The sequence below is a fragment of the Bipolaris oryzae genome (assembly GCF_000523455.1).
Source record: "Bipolaris oryzae ATCC 44560 unplaced genomic scaffold scaffold_86, whole genome shotgun sequence".
Taxonomy (NCBI): domain Eukaryota; kingdom Fungi; phylum Ascomycota; class Dothideomycetes; order Pleosporales; family Pleosporaceae; genus Bipolaris; species Bipolaris oryzae.
In genome coordinates, this window is record NW_006911362.1 from 38,320 (window position 1) to 53,400 (window position 15,081).

General features: G+C 50.0%; 7 protein-coding genes across 7 annotated transcripts; 4 read left to right on the top strand and 3 right to left on the bottom strand.

Annotated features, from left to right (window-relative positions):
- Positions 1–584: 584 nt before the first annotated feature.
- COCMIDRAFT_98142 (uncharacterized protein) lies at positions 585–1,127 on the bottom strand (the record flags this gene model as incomplete). Its single annotated transcript, XM_007690857.1, has 1 exon — positions 585–1,127. A coding segment is annotated over one exon (543 nt), but the record flags the coding sequence as incomplete, so codon positions are not given.
- A 1,145-nt stretch (positions 1,128–2,272) lies between these two features.
- COCMIDRAFT_98214 (uncharacterized protein) lies at positions 2,273–3,541 on the top strand (the record flags this gene model as incomplete). Its single annotated transcript, XM_007690858.1, has 3 exons — positions 2,273–2,465; positions 2,570–2,647; positions 2,727–3,541. 3 exons carry the CDS (start codon positions 2,273–2,275, stop codon positions 3,539–3,541), a joined length of 1,086 nt encoding a protein of 361 aa, XP_007689048.1.
- Positions 3,542–4,450: 909 nt separating this feature from the next.
- Positions 4,451–4,630, bottom strand: COCMIDRAFT_37713 (uncharacterized protein; the record flags this gene model as incomplete). Its single annotated transcript, XM_007690841.1, has 1 exon — positions 4,451–4,630. The coding sequence occupies one exon, from the start codon at positions 4,628–4,630 to the stop codon at positions 4,451–4,453; it is 180 nt and encodes a 59-aa protein (XP_007689031.1).
- Positions 4,631–5,052: 422 nt separating this feature from the next.
- Positions 5,053–6,108, top strand: COCMIDRAFT_27228 (uncharacterized protein; the record flags this gene model as incomplete). The annotated part of the gene is made up of 2 exons (XM_007690832.1): positions 5,053–5,203; positions 5,264–6,108. 2 exons carry the CDS (start codon positions 5,053–5,055, stop codon positions 6,106–6,108), a joined length of 996 nt encoding a protein of 331 aa, XP_007689022.1.
- A 173-nt stretch (positions 6,109–6,281) lies between these two features.
- On the bottom strand, positions 6,282–7,834 carry COCMIDRAFT_6230 (uncharacterized protein; the record flags this gene model as incomplete). Its single annotated transcript, XM_007690823.1, has 5 exons — positions 6,282–6,474; positions 6,533–7,492; positions 7,560–7,565; positions 7,617–7,721; positions 7,776–7,834. The coding sequence occupies 5 exons, from the start codon at positions 7,832–7,834 to the stop codon at positions 6,282–6,284; spliced, it is 1,323 nt and encodes a 440-aa protein (XP_007689013.1).
- A 238-nt stretch (positions 7,835–8,072) lies between these two features.
- COCMIDRAFT_6231 (uncharacterized protein) lies at positions 8,073–11,063 on the top strand (the record flags this gene model as incomplete). The annotated part of the gene is made up of 4 exons (XM_007690824.1): positions 8,073–8,856; positions 8,900–9,247; positions 9,296–9,382; positions 9,430–11,063. 4 exons carry the CDS (start codon positions 8,073–8,075, stop codon positions 11,061–11,063), a joined length of 2,853 nt encoding a protein of 950 aa, XP_007689014.1.
- Positions 11,064–11,635: 572 nt separating this feature from the next.
- On the top strand, positions 11,636–13,743 carry COCMIDRAFT_27231 (uncharacterized protein; the record flags this gene model as incomplete). Its single annotated transcript, XM_007690833.1, has 2 exons — positions 11,636–11,801; positions 11,849–13,743. The coding sequence occupies 2 exons, from the start codon at positions 11,636–11,638 to the stop codon at positions 13,741–13,743; spliced, it is 2,061 nt and encodes a 686-aa protein (XP_007689023.1).
- Positions 13,744–15,081: the final 1,338 nt, after the last annotated feature.

A 15,081-nucleotide genomic window follows, 5' to 3' on the forward strand; every position in this document is an offset into this window, starting at 1 on the left:
AAGAGTCAGCCAGGTCAAATGCCAAGTCCCCCCCTCCCCGAACCTTTCCCCGTTTAAAAGTAAAGAAAAGACACGTGACTCAGCCACTTCCCCCACCCACCCATCGGCGAAATCGGTAAAAAACAAAAAAAAAAGGGAAAACAGGTGAGGTCATATCACTCGCTCACCTCCCCCCACCCCCCAAAACTCTCACTAAACGAGCTTGGGAGACAAAGGGAAAGTGATTCGGCTCCACCCGGAACAAGCTCTCTCCCCCCTGTGCCTGCCCCCCCCCCCCTCCAAAATGCTCTTCCGGTCCGAACGAGAAATATAATTTCATCAAGTCTTACCTTTGATTGACCTGCCAGTACATTTTGTGCATTTTCTGTACTAACCTTTCAATCTATATATATATATATATGTATGTATATACGTAGGTACGACGTGTGGCGTATAATATGTATGCAAGAAACGTCAGTTAGTCAGTCAGTCAGCCCATGCCTTCTTTCGCTTTGATAGCGCGCGCCCCCCGTGGGCGAAAAGCGAGATTATGCAAGGACCACCTTTTTCTTATACGCATACGCGCGGGCGCGCCGTCTTGCACTTTAGTACGTATACGCTGTAGTGTAGAAGGCTAGGGCAAATCGCCGATCGGGGGGGAGGGGGGTTGGAGTAAAGACACCCCCCATGTCATCATTACCCGCGTTTATGTGTGTGTGTACACAAAACACGTTGGCAGGCTGGGTGTGCGTGGTTTTGCTAAGGGGAAAAGTTAGTGGAGTGGGTAAGGGGCGGGTGATTGCTGGCAATGGCGCTGGGGGTTGGCAAAGGGTTGGCGACGCTAGGGCTGGGTGTTGGGGTGTGGTGGTTTTTTCTTGATTTTTGGGGGGATTGCGTGAATAGCGCCGGGGGAAGTGTTTTTGAGAGAGAGGGGGGATTTGAAAACAGAGGGAGGGGAAGGGGGAGCTGCTGGGTAATGGACAGGGTAGAAGAAGAGGGGGTGGGAGGGAGGAGAGAGTATTATGCAAGTGCTGATGCAGAGGGTGTGTGTGTGTGCAGGGTAGCTTGCGTGTGTAGTGTACCCTTTGGGGAGTTGTTTTTTGTTGTTGCTGGCGGACTGGGCTGGGGTAAGGGCTTGGCACTTTGGGTGGTTGTGCTGGGCTGGCGGTTTGCCCTTTGGTGGATGGGCGGGCGGCTCAATTGATTGCTGTGAATCAAGGCAGAGAGAGAGAGAAAGGGACTTCTTCCGGGGGCCTTTTCTCCCTTCCATTGTTTTATTTGTCGACTTGTCGAATTGGCACAATAGAGTGGCGGAGGCGACGGAGGCTGGGCAGGTTTTTGGATCATGGCAAACGCAGCAAGGTCAGATCATTGTGGCTGGGACCGGCGTGCGGGTAGTCAGACCCCATCTGGCAGACGGACTATCGAAGCTGTCTAAATTTGTGCAGTCTATGTACATGCTATCGGGCGATTCCCACATGTGGCCGTAGGGGATCGGGTTTCGCTGGCTGCTGGCGTGACAGATGGTGTGGATCGATGGATGTAGTGTGTGTGTAGCAGTATGCACTCGTTGTGTGTCGCTCGTCAGTCCATGTCTGGAGTGAAGGAGGGCGTGTAGATAAGACGGTAAGCCCACGGCGCTCATCTGCCGACTGTCCGTTTGCATCTGTCCGTTGTCTTTGCTTGGCCCAGGTCCGAAGCAAGCTCCGCACCAGGGCTCTGCTCTCTGCGTTTCAGAAAGTGGATCGGTTGTGGGCGTAGATCGTCTTAGACTCCAATCGGGATAGCTGGGCGGCGCCGTTGATGACGAGTCGTCGTGGGTAAGTCGCAGGGCCGGAATGGCGAGGCCTCTACGTACCGCGCGTCGTATTCGCAGCTTACTTTACCTGACCTGCCCTATGCCACAAACCCACAAGTACCATCTGCTGTCCCGGCCACCCACTTCTTCGTCTCTCCCGCTCACATCGCCGCCGCCATCTCTCTTACATCCCTCGTCTGCTCTTGCGACACCCATTGTCATAGCCATAGCCCCGTCCTACTCGCCTTATCATTTAACCCACTACCCACACTACCCACATCTTGTCGCGCCGGGATCACTTTCGCGTGCGTCCACACCCGCCGCCCACTCACAGACCTGGTCCGCCATACCCGTCCGCCGCCAGCCTTCTTGGAGCAAAGTGTAATCGTCGTCCTAAAAACAGGGAAATCAAAAAAGGAAAGACAAAGTAGAAAAAAAACTGGGTAACTGAAGCGCGCGCTCCCCCCCCCAACCGAACCTGACTCCGCTTTTACAATGGAGAACCCGACTCAGAAACCGCGCCAGCGAGGCCTCAGCTTCCACAGCAACAAAAGTCGCGACCCGCCCGCGCCAAAGAGCCCAAAGAGCCCAAAGAGTCCCTCCTCCAAGCACGAGCGCAAGTTCAGCGAGCATCTTGACCCCAATTCAAAGGCGGATCCAAATAACGCTATGAACGAGCTACAGCCTAGTATGTTCTGCTGCCCTTTCTGTGGTCCTGCACTGCCTGGCCCTTACCTGACCCTGCTTTTGTTGAGCGCTCGACATGGCCTTTGCTGACCGCTGTGTACCCAGTTGCCGCTGCGCTCGAGAAGCCTACCCTTCAATCTCTACGCTCATTCCAGCATACCGATTCTTCCGGTAACCCAATTGGTATGTTGTGCTTTTGTTCTTTTGCCGTCCTCACTGCTACCGCGCATTCGAGCATCACAATCTAACAAACGGCCCACAGTCGATCCGGATCTCTCCAATCCCACTCGTTCTAGATGGGAGCGCCCGCTCGACACGATCCGCTCTTTCGAAGCTGCCATTGATGGCGAATACAGGCGTCGGTCGCAGTCTATGCGCGTCGACAACACGGACCATGGAAGCCGACGGAGCAGCTACTATGGCGGAGGCTACAATGACCAGAACCGTCAGTCCAATGCCAGCTACTTTCCCCAGAGACAATATGGTCGCGATAGCTATGCAGACGGTCACGGCTATGGCGGACCTGTTGGCGGAGGACCACCACCTCCACGGATGCGCTACGGGAACCGGATGCAGTCGGACCCGGGATGGACCAACAGGCAGAGTATGCAGGGCGTCTATCCCATGAACGGATACCAAAAGTCCCGCGACACGGTACATACCAACGGCTCCAACGGTAGCCACAGCGACGGCCCCTACTCCAACGACCCCAGCAGCGAGAACAGCTCAATCGAACGCGGCGTACCCGTCCAGCCACCCCAGCAAGATTTGTCATCCCAATACGCCTTTATTAATAACTTTGGCAGAGGTCCCATTCTCGAGGAGTTTGGCGAGCGCCCCGGTCAATCCTACCAGGGCGCAGCACCGCCTCCACCCCAACACAACGGCGCCTATTCAAACGGCTCACCCCCGCAACCCCCGAAACACGCCATGCAACCTGCACCAGCCCCCATCAAATTGGACAGTGGTAATGCCCCGGCCGCCGAGCAATCACGTCCCAAGATGCTGTCCAAGAACAGCAGCAATGCAGGTGAAAAGCGCAAGAGCTGGCTTAAGAAGCGGTTCAGCAAGGATTAAGAAGAGCCGGATCGATACGCGCTGATTTTGACCAGCGCGCGCTCTCTCTCTGTGAAAGGATTTGATATACCCCGGGGTTGTGCTTGCTATAAGAGCTTTGTAGCAGGAAGTGGCCGTGTGGCTTGTGTGCCACACAAACCACAAACCATGACGATGAATTGATGAAATCCTTGTTTTTTTTATGCTGGGAGAGGGAAATAACAGAGCTCTCTTGCTTTCAACATTGGAGAAAGGGGAGGAAGGAACGGAGGGGGCCGCAGGCGGTTTTGACACTGGAGATCCGCTGGCCGCATGTCATTCCTTTTTCCACCGCTGTTGTGCTTGAAGCATCCTCTTGGCGTTCTTTTTTTTTCTTTCTACATGGCGTTGCTTTCTTTTCCTTTTTGAGCGAGAGAGGGATGGATTATCATGATGGATGGGAAAGGGAAATAGGGGATATACCGAGGGATTCTCTGTTTTTTTGTTTCTGGTTTCTATGTCTGTCTGTATTCTTTTGGTCACTCCCTCCCTTGTTATGATGCTTGTGCAGTTTTGTTCAAACTCTTATTGCTCTCCGTTTTTTTTCTTTTTTGCATGCATGAAACTCTTATTTTTCGCCCCCCGAGGCGGATATCTTTGCTACAGTAGATAGGGGACCTAGTTTTCTAGGTCTTTTTTTTGTAATGTGGTAATTTTAATGCTGTGATGAAAAAGTACACTTCGACTTTTTTTTTGCATTTGCATTTGCAATGCGGTGTATCGATTGGTTGCTGATATACTGTATGATCTCTTCTATTACTTGGGTAATACGAGGAGGATCTTTTTGCGGCGTGAATATGGTAAACAAGTCTATTGCCTCCTCCTTTCCCTCCCCCCCTTACTCTTGGAACCCCTAGTGGAAATACAAAAGATACAAACACCCCCACATTCTCAAGCCCCCATAATCCTATCCTTCTTACTCCTCGCCTTGGCCTCCTCCCGACTCGCAGCCTGCTGCTCCTGCTCCGCCTGTTGCTGCTTGGCCTCGTACAACTTGCGCTGGCGCACCGCTTCCCACTGCTCAATGTCGTTTTGCGTGAGCGTGATTGTCGTGGGGGTGCGGCGGAGCATGGTTTTTTATTTGGCTGGGTAAAAGTCAAGATGGGTGTGTGTGTGTGTAGTGTGTGGGATGTGAGTGAGGTGTGGCAAGGTGGGCGGTTTGGTTGGGTGGAGGAGGGCGGTTAGAGAGATATGGCGTCCCAGAGAGATGATATGTGTAGGAGGGTTGGGGTTGGATGGCGGTGAGAGTGGTGGGTTGGGAGTAAAGTTTACAGGTCAACGAATGAAAGGGTTGTTTAAGGAGGTGGAGATGGGATGGGTGTTCTTTGTGGTGAATGTATAAACGCCAAGTCATATGGCAGAGTGAAGCACAGAGCACGTGGTGCGGAGTGTTTAACTTGGGACCAAAGATCCCTGCTTCTGCCAAGACTTCGCGATCGGAAAGTTTGGAGTTGAGCGTTGCAACCGCACAATCAATTGCCATCCATTTTGGCATGGCTCAGCGACAAATGTACGCTTCAATGGGTGCGCTGCGGCGCTCATTGGGAGCAGATGTAGCCTCGGTACAAGCTTGCTCATCGAGAGCACTGCACAGCTCGGGGAGGAGGCTGGAAGAGCAACCCAGCGATGCGTCGCCCGCCCAGTGTACGTCTTCCATCTTTCAATTGCCCGCCCCAGAACCGCTGTATTGACAACAAAATGCAGCGACAAACTCCCGCAGAGTACGTTCAGCCGCAGCCCTCAAGCAAATCGCCTCGCTGCAATACCGCCGCCAGCCCGGCGCACTCGCACGAGGCTCCTTCCCCAGCGGCCAAATGCTACGACGAACCCCGCGCTCGCCCACCTCTCAAGCAAACGAATACGGCTTCATCCCCGAAGACGGTGACCCAGCCACCACCCAGCAAGACGCCAGCGCCCGCGCTGCCCGCAACACCGCAGGCCCAAGGACAACCCGCGGCTCGGCCCCTCCACCAGGCCAAATGGTCCGCGCCCCCTCCACACTGCGAATGAGCCGCTCAGCACCAAACGGCGCCACTCGCGGTCCCAACCTACGTGGTCGCGACGCCCGCAGACCAGGTGCCGCCGGCGGCGGTAAACGCAGCACAGCGGGCAACAACCGCGGCGAAGCGGGGCCCAAGCGCCGAGAAAAGACGTCGGGCGGCGACGAGACGATGAGCACAAAACTCGCGGATGTAGAGCTCGGGGATACCATTTCAGATGCTATGACACAGCAGTTGCTTCGTCTCCAGCGCAAAGAGTGGGATCGTGTGCCGTATGAGCCCAAGTATGCCAAGGGGAGCTTTGCGGCGAATGAGTTGATACATGCGGGGCGAGAACTTTTCAAGGGGGAGAGTCCGCCGGTTAAGATTTGGGGGCCGCTTGAGAAGAGGATTGGGGTTGTTGGCATGTTTGGTGCTGAGGCGCATTTGAAGGTACGAAGGGTGTTGGATGGAGATGCTGAGCCGTTTGGGCAGGAGGTCATTGAGGAGGAGACTGAGCCGGTGGAGGTTAAAGGTGTAGAGAAGAAGGAGGAGGTTGTTGTACAATAGGGAGAGTTGGGGTATGTGGATGATACTTGTATGATCTAGAGGCAATCAAAGGATATGGGTGGGACATGAGACGGTCATTTATGTTTATTTCGTATGCAGTATAGTCTATGGCTGTACTACGAATCATCTTCCTACTCGGCCTGTTCGAATAGGAAATTTATTTCTACCCAGCCCTATTTCGATGCCCACACAACCTTGTACTTGAACTGCGTCGGGAAACTCTTGTCCGTAATAAGCAACTCCTCGCCCTCCTCGACCAAATCAACCATCTTCTTCTCCAGATTGGGCCGCGTCTGCTCCTCCAGACCTGCAAGCTGCATGTAGAGCGACTTTTCACCTGTGCGAATTGAGGGTTTCTTGAGTTGCCTATGTCGTGTTGTTAGTACAATATTCTTATGTAGCAAATGTAAAGATGAAAACGTACGCTTCTGGACGTTCCGCCAACCCCTCAATAAACTCTTGCAGCGTGATGCCAGGCAGGACCTGGAGGGGTCGCGCAATGTTTCCAGCACCGCATACAGGACAGTCGTCTTTCTTCTGGTGCTCAAACGTATACGTGTAGACAGAGTCGTCTCCGGTATACATCATGTAATTGTCCATACCGGGATAGCCCAGGAAAGGGTTGCTGTTGGTTGCCACCTTGAACGCCTCATTGCAGCAACTTGCTGCTACAATAGCGTTTGTACTGGCAATTGCTGGAATGATATTCTTGACGACTCCTTGGGTCATGCTGTATGTTACTCCATCAATGTTGAATTCCTTGGCGCGGGCAGTGGCTTTGTTGAAGAGCCAGGTGATGTGTTCCGGGTCGTCTGTATCGAGGGTGATATCCTTGCGCTCCTCTTCCCACGCAATGATGTGTGCCCATTCAATGCAATGTTGCGGCTGCCGGGGAATAGTGGCGAGTGTACAGAGAGGCACTGCAGCGCGGGGCGCATGCATGTCTAGTTGGCATTCAATGCACGAAGTCATGGTGGGGAAGATGACACGTGCTTGCCCTTTGAAGCCCTCTGTGCCGCCATCGATCAACGGCTTCATAGAATCCGGGTCGTTCTCGTCTACCATGCCCACAAGCGTGGCGTTGATCCAGCGTCTTGCCTCAATGGAGTCTAGGCCGCAAACAATGAGGCCGAATTGCATGTAGTACGCTTCGTCCTTGTCCTGGATCTTGCCGCAGTACGGAGTGATTTTGACGCCCTTGACACGTTTTTCTACGAATGCAGCTGCGGTTTCTGCTTTGTACTTTCCTACATCTGAAGCCCGAAAGAGGAATTGCCGATTCAGGTTGCTGACGTCAATCGTGTCCATATCGATTACGTGGATGTCCTTGAAACCAGAGAGGGCAAGGTTTTTGAGGATTTCGCACCCTAGACCACCAGCTCCGCTGCATATTGTCAGGAAACATGATGGATGGAAGGGGCGGTTTCCGTATGGCTTGATGATAGACTCACATGACGCTGCATCGGATTAGCTAACGTTTTGTGTCGTTACAAACACAACATTCTTACAGAACTTTGAGATTACTTAGGTACTCAATGACTTGTTCACCAGCCATGAAGCTATCCTCATCTGTAAAAGGTCCCTTCCGAGTCAAGAACCTATCGAGGTACTTCCTATTGCGTGATATCAGCGCTGAGCTTGGGCATCTTCGGTTTTCTGTAGCTTACCATCGGGCGCGGGGATTGGCTGTTGATGCAGCCCCCATATCGTTGACGTTAACAGCCATATTCGGTAAACGTGTAGAAGTTTGATGTGAGATTAGTCCAACAGAGTAAACAGTAGGTGTAGGCATCAGAGTGTAGACGGCCCGCCAAGACGCTAGCATGCGGGTCTGCGCATGGGAAGGAATCGCCGATTGGGTACAGTACATTACGCATCTCCCGCTACGCAACATTGCAAAGGATTAGTAAAGCCACGACTCTTGACAAACCCATTTACCTTTTTGCCTAGATGATCCAGATACTATGGCTGATCTCTTAACGGCGGTTTCTACTAGCAAGATCAACAGTAGCGAGCCTTTCATCCAAGAAGTTGGGAGCCTAAATGCACAAGATGATGCAGTGACCATCGACTCTGCAGAATCAGCACTGAAAGCGTTGAAAAATCAGCCTAGTCGGACAGTCGTAAACAGTGTACTGGATCACCTCACTACAGAAGGGTTTAGCCTCTTACTTCCGGACCCACTCAATGCAAGCATCGCACATCAGCTTGTGAACGATACCATTCCCAACTACTGGAGATTAATCAAAGGACAAAAAGAATCAAAGAAGATTGGAAAAATTCTTCGAAATCCAACGAGTCTGGGACATATTGTCACAAGACTACGGTCGCTCATTGCGGATAGTCGTCAGAAAAAGAAACCCGGAGAAGAGCGGAATACAACCGAACACATCTTAGATGCGCTAGAGGTCTTAGATCTGACACTACGTGGCAATGAGACGTCTTTTCTCATATTGCAAGAAGTTCTGCTGTTCGGCAAGAACGCCATACAGAAGAAGCTTATATGGAAAGAGTATCTTGCCCAAGTAATATCGGGACGTCTACTTTCGATTGCAGCAGAGGCTGAGGATGTTCTGAAGAAAAACAATGACGTACCAAGAGTCTCCATCTGGCTTGCAGAAGGCAAGGAGTACGCAGAATGGCTAGGCCGGAACACAGCTGTTTTGCTAGAGCGCGGGTCCGAAAGCGATGATCACCTCACTGCTACCGCAGAACTCTGCTCTAAGGCCTTGGGGTTAGGCTACACAGGTAAGTTGTCTGATCGAGTTTTTGAATGGTGCTGACCAGTTAGATCAAATTGTGAGCTCGCTACTTCTGACAATAACCAGCGATGCTCGCGTTGAGCATCTCGTGCGTTTGTTGTCGCACATGAAGACCTTTGAGCAGCGCAAGTACATGAATGCAATCATCACATTTGTGGCCAAGCAGTATTTCTCAAACAAAGTCGTCAGCAAAGACTCGCCGATTGCATCCTCTCCTGTTATAGAGGCTGCTGCTGGTTTGTTTCATGGTCTAATTAAAGATAACGATGTCCTCAAAGAACACCTTATCTCAACACTTACAAGATCAACAATACCCGTACTAGATGATTCGCTGTCAGCTCGGCGAAGTGTCGTAGCTGCTTTGTCGAAAGATCATGGTAAGCAATGCCAGTATTCATGCACGTGAATAGTACTGACAGCCATAGACAAGTTACATACCCTTTTGGAAAATCTAATCAAACTCTTTGGAGATTCAGTCTATATTAGGCATACCCCAGTATTGCAACAAGAAGGTGAGTAGCGATTTAGCTCTACCAAGAAACTCTCTAACAAAACACAGCTCTTGCTCAAACTTTGGCACTATGTAGTGGCTATGTCAAGCGTTCAGAACCTATGTTTCTTACCATGATGGCAAAGTCGTCTCATCATGTCAACGGAATGTCAAACCGCATCGGCGCTGCGTCTGCGCGAGCCCGTTTCTTAGGAATATCTGTCGGTATTGCTATCTCCAAGATGGTAGATAAACCTGAGTTGCAACTGAAGATTGAGCTGGAGGGTGCAGAAGCTGAAGAAGCAAGCTGGTATGAGCGGCTCACCAACATCGACGACAAAGTTGGAAATGCTACAGACCTCAAGACCCAGCAGAGCAGCGCAGTCTTAGTGAAGAAGACGCATCCGAAACCGAAATCACTTCCCAAGACCTTAAAATCTCCAGCGATAACCGAAATACAAGGACCACGGGTCATTGAAATCATGTCTGATTCGGAAGACGAGGATGCAGATTTGATAATGTACGATAAACCAGATTCTGACCCGGAGGACGACACAGATGATCCTACAGCCATCAACCGCAATAAACCCACAGCGCCCGTCTACATACGGGATCTTATCGCTGGCCTTCGCGACCAAGAAAATTATGACCGACACGAGCTCGCTTTAGCCACGGCTGCATCTCTGATCCGTCGCAAAGCAAATTTTGGAACTGAAGTGACTGATCATCTGGAGGAACTTGCTACAATACTTACAAGTCTGCAAGATAATTCAGAGCTAGAAGAGTTTGCGCAACAAAGACAGCAAGCTCTAATTGCTGTCCTGCTTGCCAAACCAGCGCAGATGGCGCAGTGGTTTGCCCGGTCTTTCTTCTCTGGCGACTACAGTCTGCAACAACGCATAGCTATGCTCACGACCCTTGGTATTGGAGCGCGCGAGCTGGCAGGAATGAAAGATGCTTCAACCGATGACATGATACCCGCAAAACCAGACTTTCCTAGCAAGCAGCTTCCGCCAAATCTCCACGGCATGTATGCGGAAGACAAAAATGGGCCATCAGTAGCGAAGATATCGAGCCATATGGCACGTGAAATGCTTTCCCCAATTGCATCACAAGCAGCCGACCAACTCAGTGGGCCCAACATCCTCAAAGTACGAACCTTTTCTTCGCGTATGGAGGTAGAAAAGAAGCGACATAAGCCGATTCCGAATGCTCTCGCTCAAATTGTCGCGGATAACTTCTTCTTCCCTCTTACCGGACGCTGGTGGCTGCAAGTTCGCGCTAACAATGACTCCATCTACACTTCCACCCACCTCTTACCACCATTCCTCCAAACCCTTTCTATACTCCTCAATGCATCAGGCCCGAATACTCTTGCACTACCTCAGATGACACGCGAGTACTGGGATCTCTTACTCTCGGTCCGCGGTTTGGCCAGTAAGGACAAGAACATACTCAATGCCGTTTTGTTCGGTTTCCTGATGTTGTTGGAAACGAACGAGAATAAAGAGCGACTTGCTACTGAGCAAGGCAAAGAGCTTATGGAGACGCAGGCTTGGGTCAAGATGGTTTTCGACGGCTTGGGCGCTGGGAGTGAGGAGGACGAGAAGGTGAGAGTGCTTGCGGCGGGTGTGGTGGTTAGGTGTCAAGAGGTAGTTGAGAAGTATCAGAGGAGAATGGCGGGCGTTTTGATGGATTACTAGTCATATTCTATCTCATTGCTTTGCTGAAGGAGGGTACTTAGACGAGGGGCACTACGCATATGCACGGGCCACGTGGCATGGTGGTTCGGATGAACGTCTGCACATGGCTGAGCTTTTGAGAGTATACAATCGGAAGTTGAATTCAGCGCATGCAAATATGAGAATTGCTGAACAAATTCTCTAGACTATATGCCACTTTTGGAGAGAGAAGTGGTAAAAACAACGCTGCACGGCTCGTCAAAATTCAGACCTTAAGCACCGCGATACTCAGAGTATGCTACGCGCAGATTCGCAGATCCTATCATGAAAGATCTTGTAAAGGATATCAGAATGCAAGCACTAACTTCACCACAGGAGAGGAATATATAATCGTTCGCCATACGTCCTGCCATCAAGTTGCAATCGGATTAATACACTTAAATATGCTTTGTGGAGTGTGCACAGGTGTACTCAGCAAGCACAATGGAGCCAACAAGTCTTCCATTTTCGGATATGTATCTGTTCATCATAGGTCTACAAAGGCACTTCAACATTCATGGGACATGCACTGTCCAATATGTACTAAACTGGCCATGACGCTGAGTCCGGATACAGATTTCTCCCAAGATCAGCCTCTACACATCCTGGCATCACTAAACAAGGAAAAATCCTACAGTAAGAAGATCGGCAGAAGAACTTTCAGGCTGGATTTCCAGCTCGGAAACAATCGCGAATGTAATTTCTTATTGGTAGAAACAGGTAGGCAAGCACCTGAAAACAATCACAAAATTATCTGACATTGGTAGATCACAAAGACCAAACTATGGCCAGTAATCAAACCATGAGTGATCTCACAAAAACAGCACAAAATTGGATGAAAGTTTGTAAATGCGCAAGTTTTTGGGAAGAGCCTGGCGCAAAATGGTACCCTCGTCGTCTACTAGATTTGCAGGAGCTGCGCACCAACCCTGATCCACACAACACAAGAATACGTCTGGTTGAGTCTAGAGACTGTATTATCGAGCAAGATGTATGGGCTGTATCTGATCGCCTCCTATATAAGGATCGGAATGATCGTTACGTCACACTGAGCCATTGTTGGGGAAACCCGAAGCTTGGTTCGCCACCACCGCTGAGCATGACTTTTGAAAACGAAGAGCGCTTCAAAACGGAGGGCATCATGGTGAAGGAGCTACCCAAGACATTCCGAGATGCTGTTGTGTTCGCCGCAGGACTAGAAAAGGTCGGCTTCATATGGATCGACTCGCTGTGTATCCGACAACCTATCAAAGGGGATGGTGAAAATGAGGAGGAACAGCTCCGAGACTGGTTCGAACAAATTCGTCATATGGGAAATGTTTATCGAAAGGCTTTTCTGAACATATCTGCTACTGCTGCATATGACACAAAAGGAGGCTTGTTTTTCGACCCCTGCCCAGAACTTCTTCGAGAAAATAATATTGATGTGTATCATCCGGAACACCCCTATTCTACACTGGAAAACGGTATTGAAAAGACCGATGCCTACTTAAGATGCTCTTTGATCGATACATCAGCTTGGGATGACCTCGTCGAGAACGCTCCAGTTAATCAACGAGCCTGGGTCTTCCAGGAGCGATTGTTAGCGCCTCGTGTACTCCACTTTGGATACAACCAGCTGGCCTGGGAATGTCACGAGTTCAACAGCAGTGAAAGTTACTCCTGGAATGAGTTAGCAATCAAGCCGTCCGGTACCGACGGTTTTACCGACAGAAGTCACCTGAAGCACCTCACAGTCTCTGCGGGGCGCTCATTCCGTGAAGCGAGATTAAGCAGCTTTCTAGATCGCGACAAGCATATCAAAGACATATACATCTATGAACTATGGAAGAAAATAGTGGAAAGCTATTCAAGAGCACAACTCACAAAGCACAATGACAAACTCATTGCATTGGGCGGCCTAGCAAAACTTTTTCAAGACAAACTATTCAGCCCAGACCACAGTCAGACATATGTCGCCGGGCTATGGAGTCGCCACATCGAAAGCCAACTGCTATGGACCGTAAACGAAATCTACCGCGGCAACGACACATATGATAATCCAGGGCAACGTCACTCGGAAAGCGGACCCTCATGGTCTTGGGCCTCCATCACCACTCCACACGGAATAACCTACAGCGATATCACAGACTACGCCTCACTGCAAGACAAACATATCAAATCCATCTTCTTCAAAGTCATATCCCACACCGTCTCCCCCGCCGACCCAAACAACCCCTTCGGCATGCTAAAATCCGCCCACATACTCCTCGCTCCCGCCCACCTCCACGCCATCAATCTCATACAGCGCCGTGTTGGTCACAACATAGTCTACACGTGGCACCTAGAATCCAACTCAGAATCCGAGCTCCGGCACGAATACTCCAACGTACACATCGATGCCCCAAATTCCGACACCGACATTTTTGGTCCTGACCCCCAGTTGTATTGCATGCCAGGTGCATATGCCAATCGTACCATGCGAGATGAAGTTCGGGATTTGTACTGCTTAATGCTCAAGTATGAAGGTAGTGTGGTGCTTGAGTCAAGTGAGCCGGGCAAGGGGAAAGTAGAGTATAGAGCTTTTCGTCGTGTGGGTGTTACAAAGGTAGCGAAGATGGGTAGGAAAGAGTTAGAGATATTGAGGGAGGGGGAAACGCAGGAAGTTATCTGTTTGCGCTGAGAAGACTCTCAAGTATCTGGTAGAGTCATATGATGTTTTTTTCTTTCTTCACTGAAAAGAATTGTCGCGAGGTGACATCTATATTTGATTTCTGCGTTTCAAAATCCTCATGCGCTATCTGCCTCCACGCAAGCGGCTCTCTTACGCCAATTCATTTTGGCATTCTCTATAACCACCATGTGACTGCTTGTCAGTGTCTGATGCCATCAGCTCTCAGAAATTCTTCATTTCACTATCCTGTTCATCAAATCCAAATATAATTCAACTAATTTAACATTCTTGCAACGATTACCTAATACCGGGCGCTTGGTCTAGGGGTATGATTTTCGCTTCGCATATTCCGTGCGTACTTGTGAAAGGTCGTGGGTTCAATTCCCACAGCGTCCACATTTTGCAATTTTCTTTTTTTGCTGATTCAATCGCTCTCGCTCTTAGACAATTTGTCCAAAAAAACATTTTTTTTAAATCAAATTGTGGATAGTCTAGAACGAGCTTCTTGCAAGTAAGAAAACACCTAACTTACATATAACTATCATACAACTCTCATCTATCAAACCGCATATCAAAGATGACAATATTTCTTCCCGATCCCCTCATCCCTCCATAGGTTTTCTTTCTTGAGAGATCGTAACATGCACTCCCTTCCTTCCTTACCATCCTCAGCCCCATCCCCGCACTTAACGAAGAACGTCATCGTCTCCTTACCATGCCACCCAGAGTATCTCTAATACTTTCCGCACAAGGCAATCAAAGCAGACTATTATGAATGGTGTGGGTGTCCGTAGCTTGCGCATTCGTGCGCCTTACTGGTGTAGTATTCGGGATAGATGGTGGCGGAGTATGCGACTTGTGTTGCGGTGCTGTCGACTACATCGTGGATGAGATATACATATTAAATGGTATAGCGATGTATGTCGGGTTTGTGATGTATGTCGGGTTTGTGATGTATGTCGGGTTTGTGATGTATGTCGGGTTTGTGATGTAGGGGGGGTATTGTGTGGTTTGTTTTATTTGCAGCATCTGTTGTGGTGATGGTGCTTTCGTAGAAGGATGTGTAATGTATTTGAGGGGTGGGATCTGCGAAAGGAAGACGGATTAGAGAACTATCGTGTGTAGAAAGTGGTTCTCTGTATAGGCTTGGCGAGAGGGTAAAGTACTGACATGGAAGGTAGCGGAGTCGAGGTACTTCTTTTCCTGGGTGACTTTCGACGGTGTCATTGTGTCAGCTTGCAATGTGTATGTTAGTTTCCATCGTTTTACTGTTATTCATCCAGCCCTTCCATTGTGACACACAGCTATCTTAACCTTCACCCTAAGATTGGGGTAATGAGAATACGA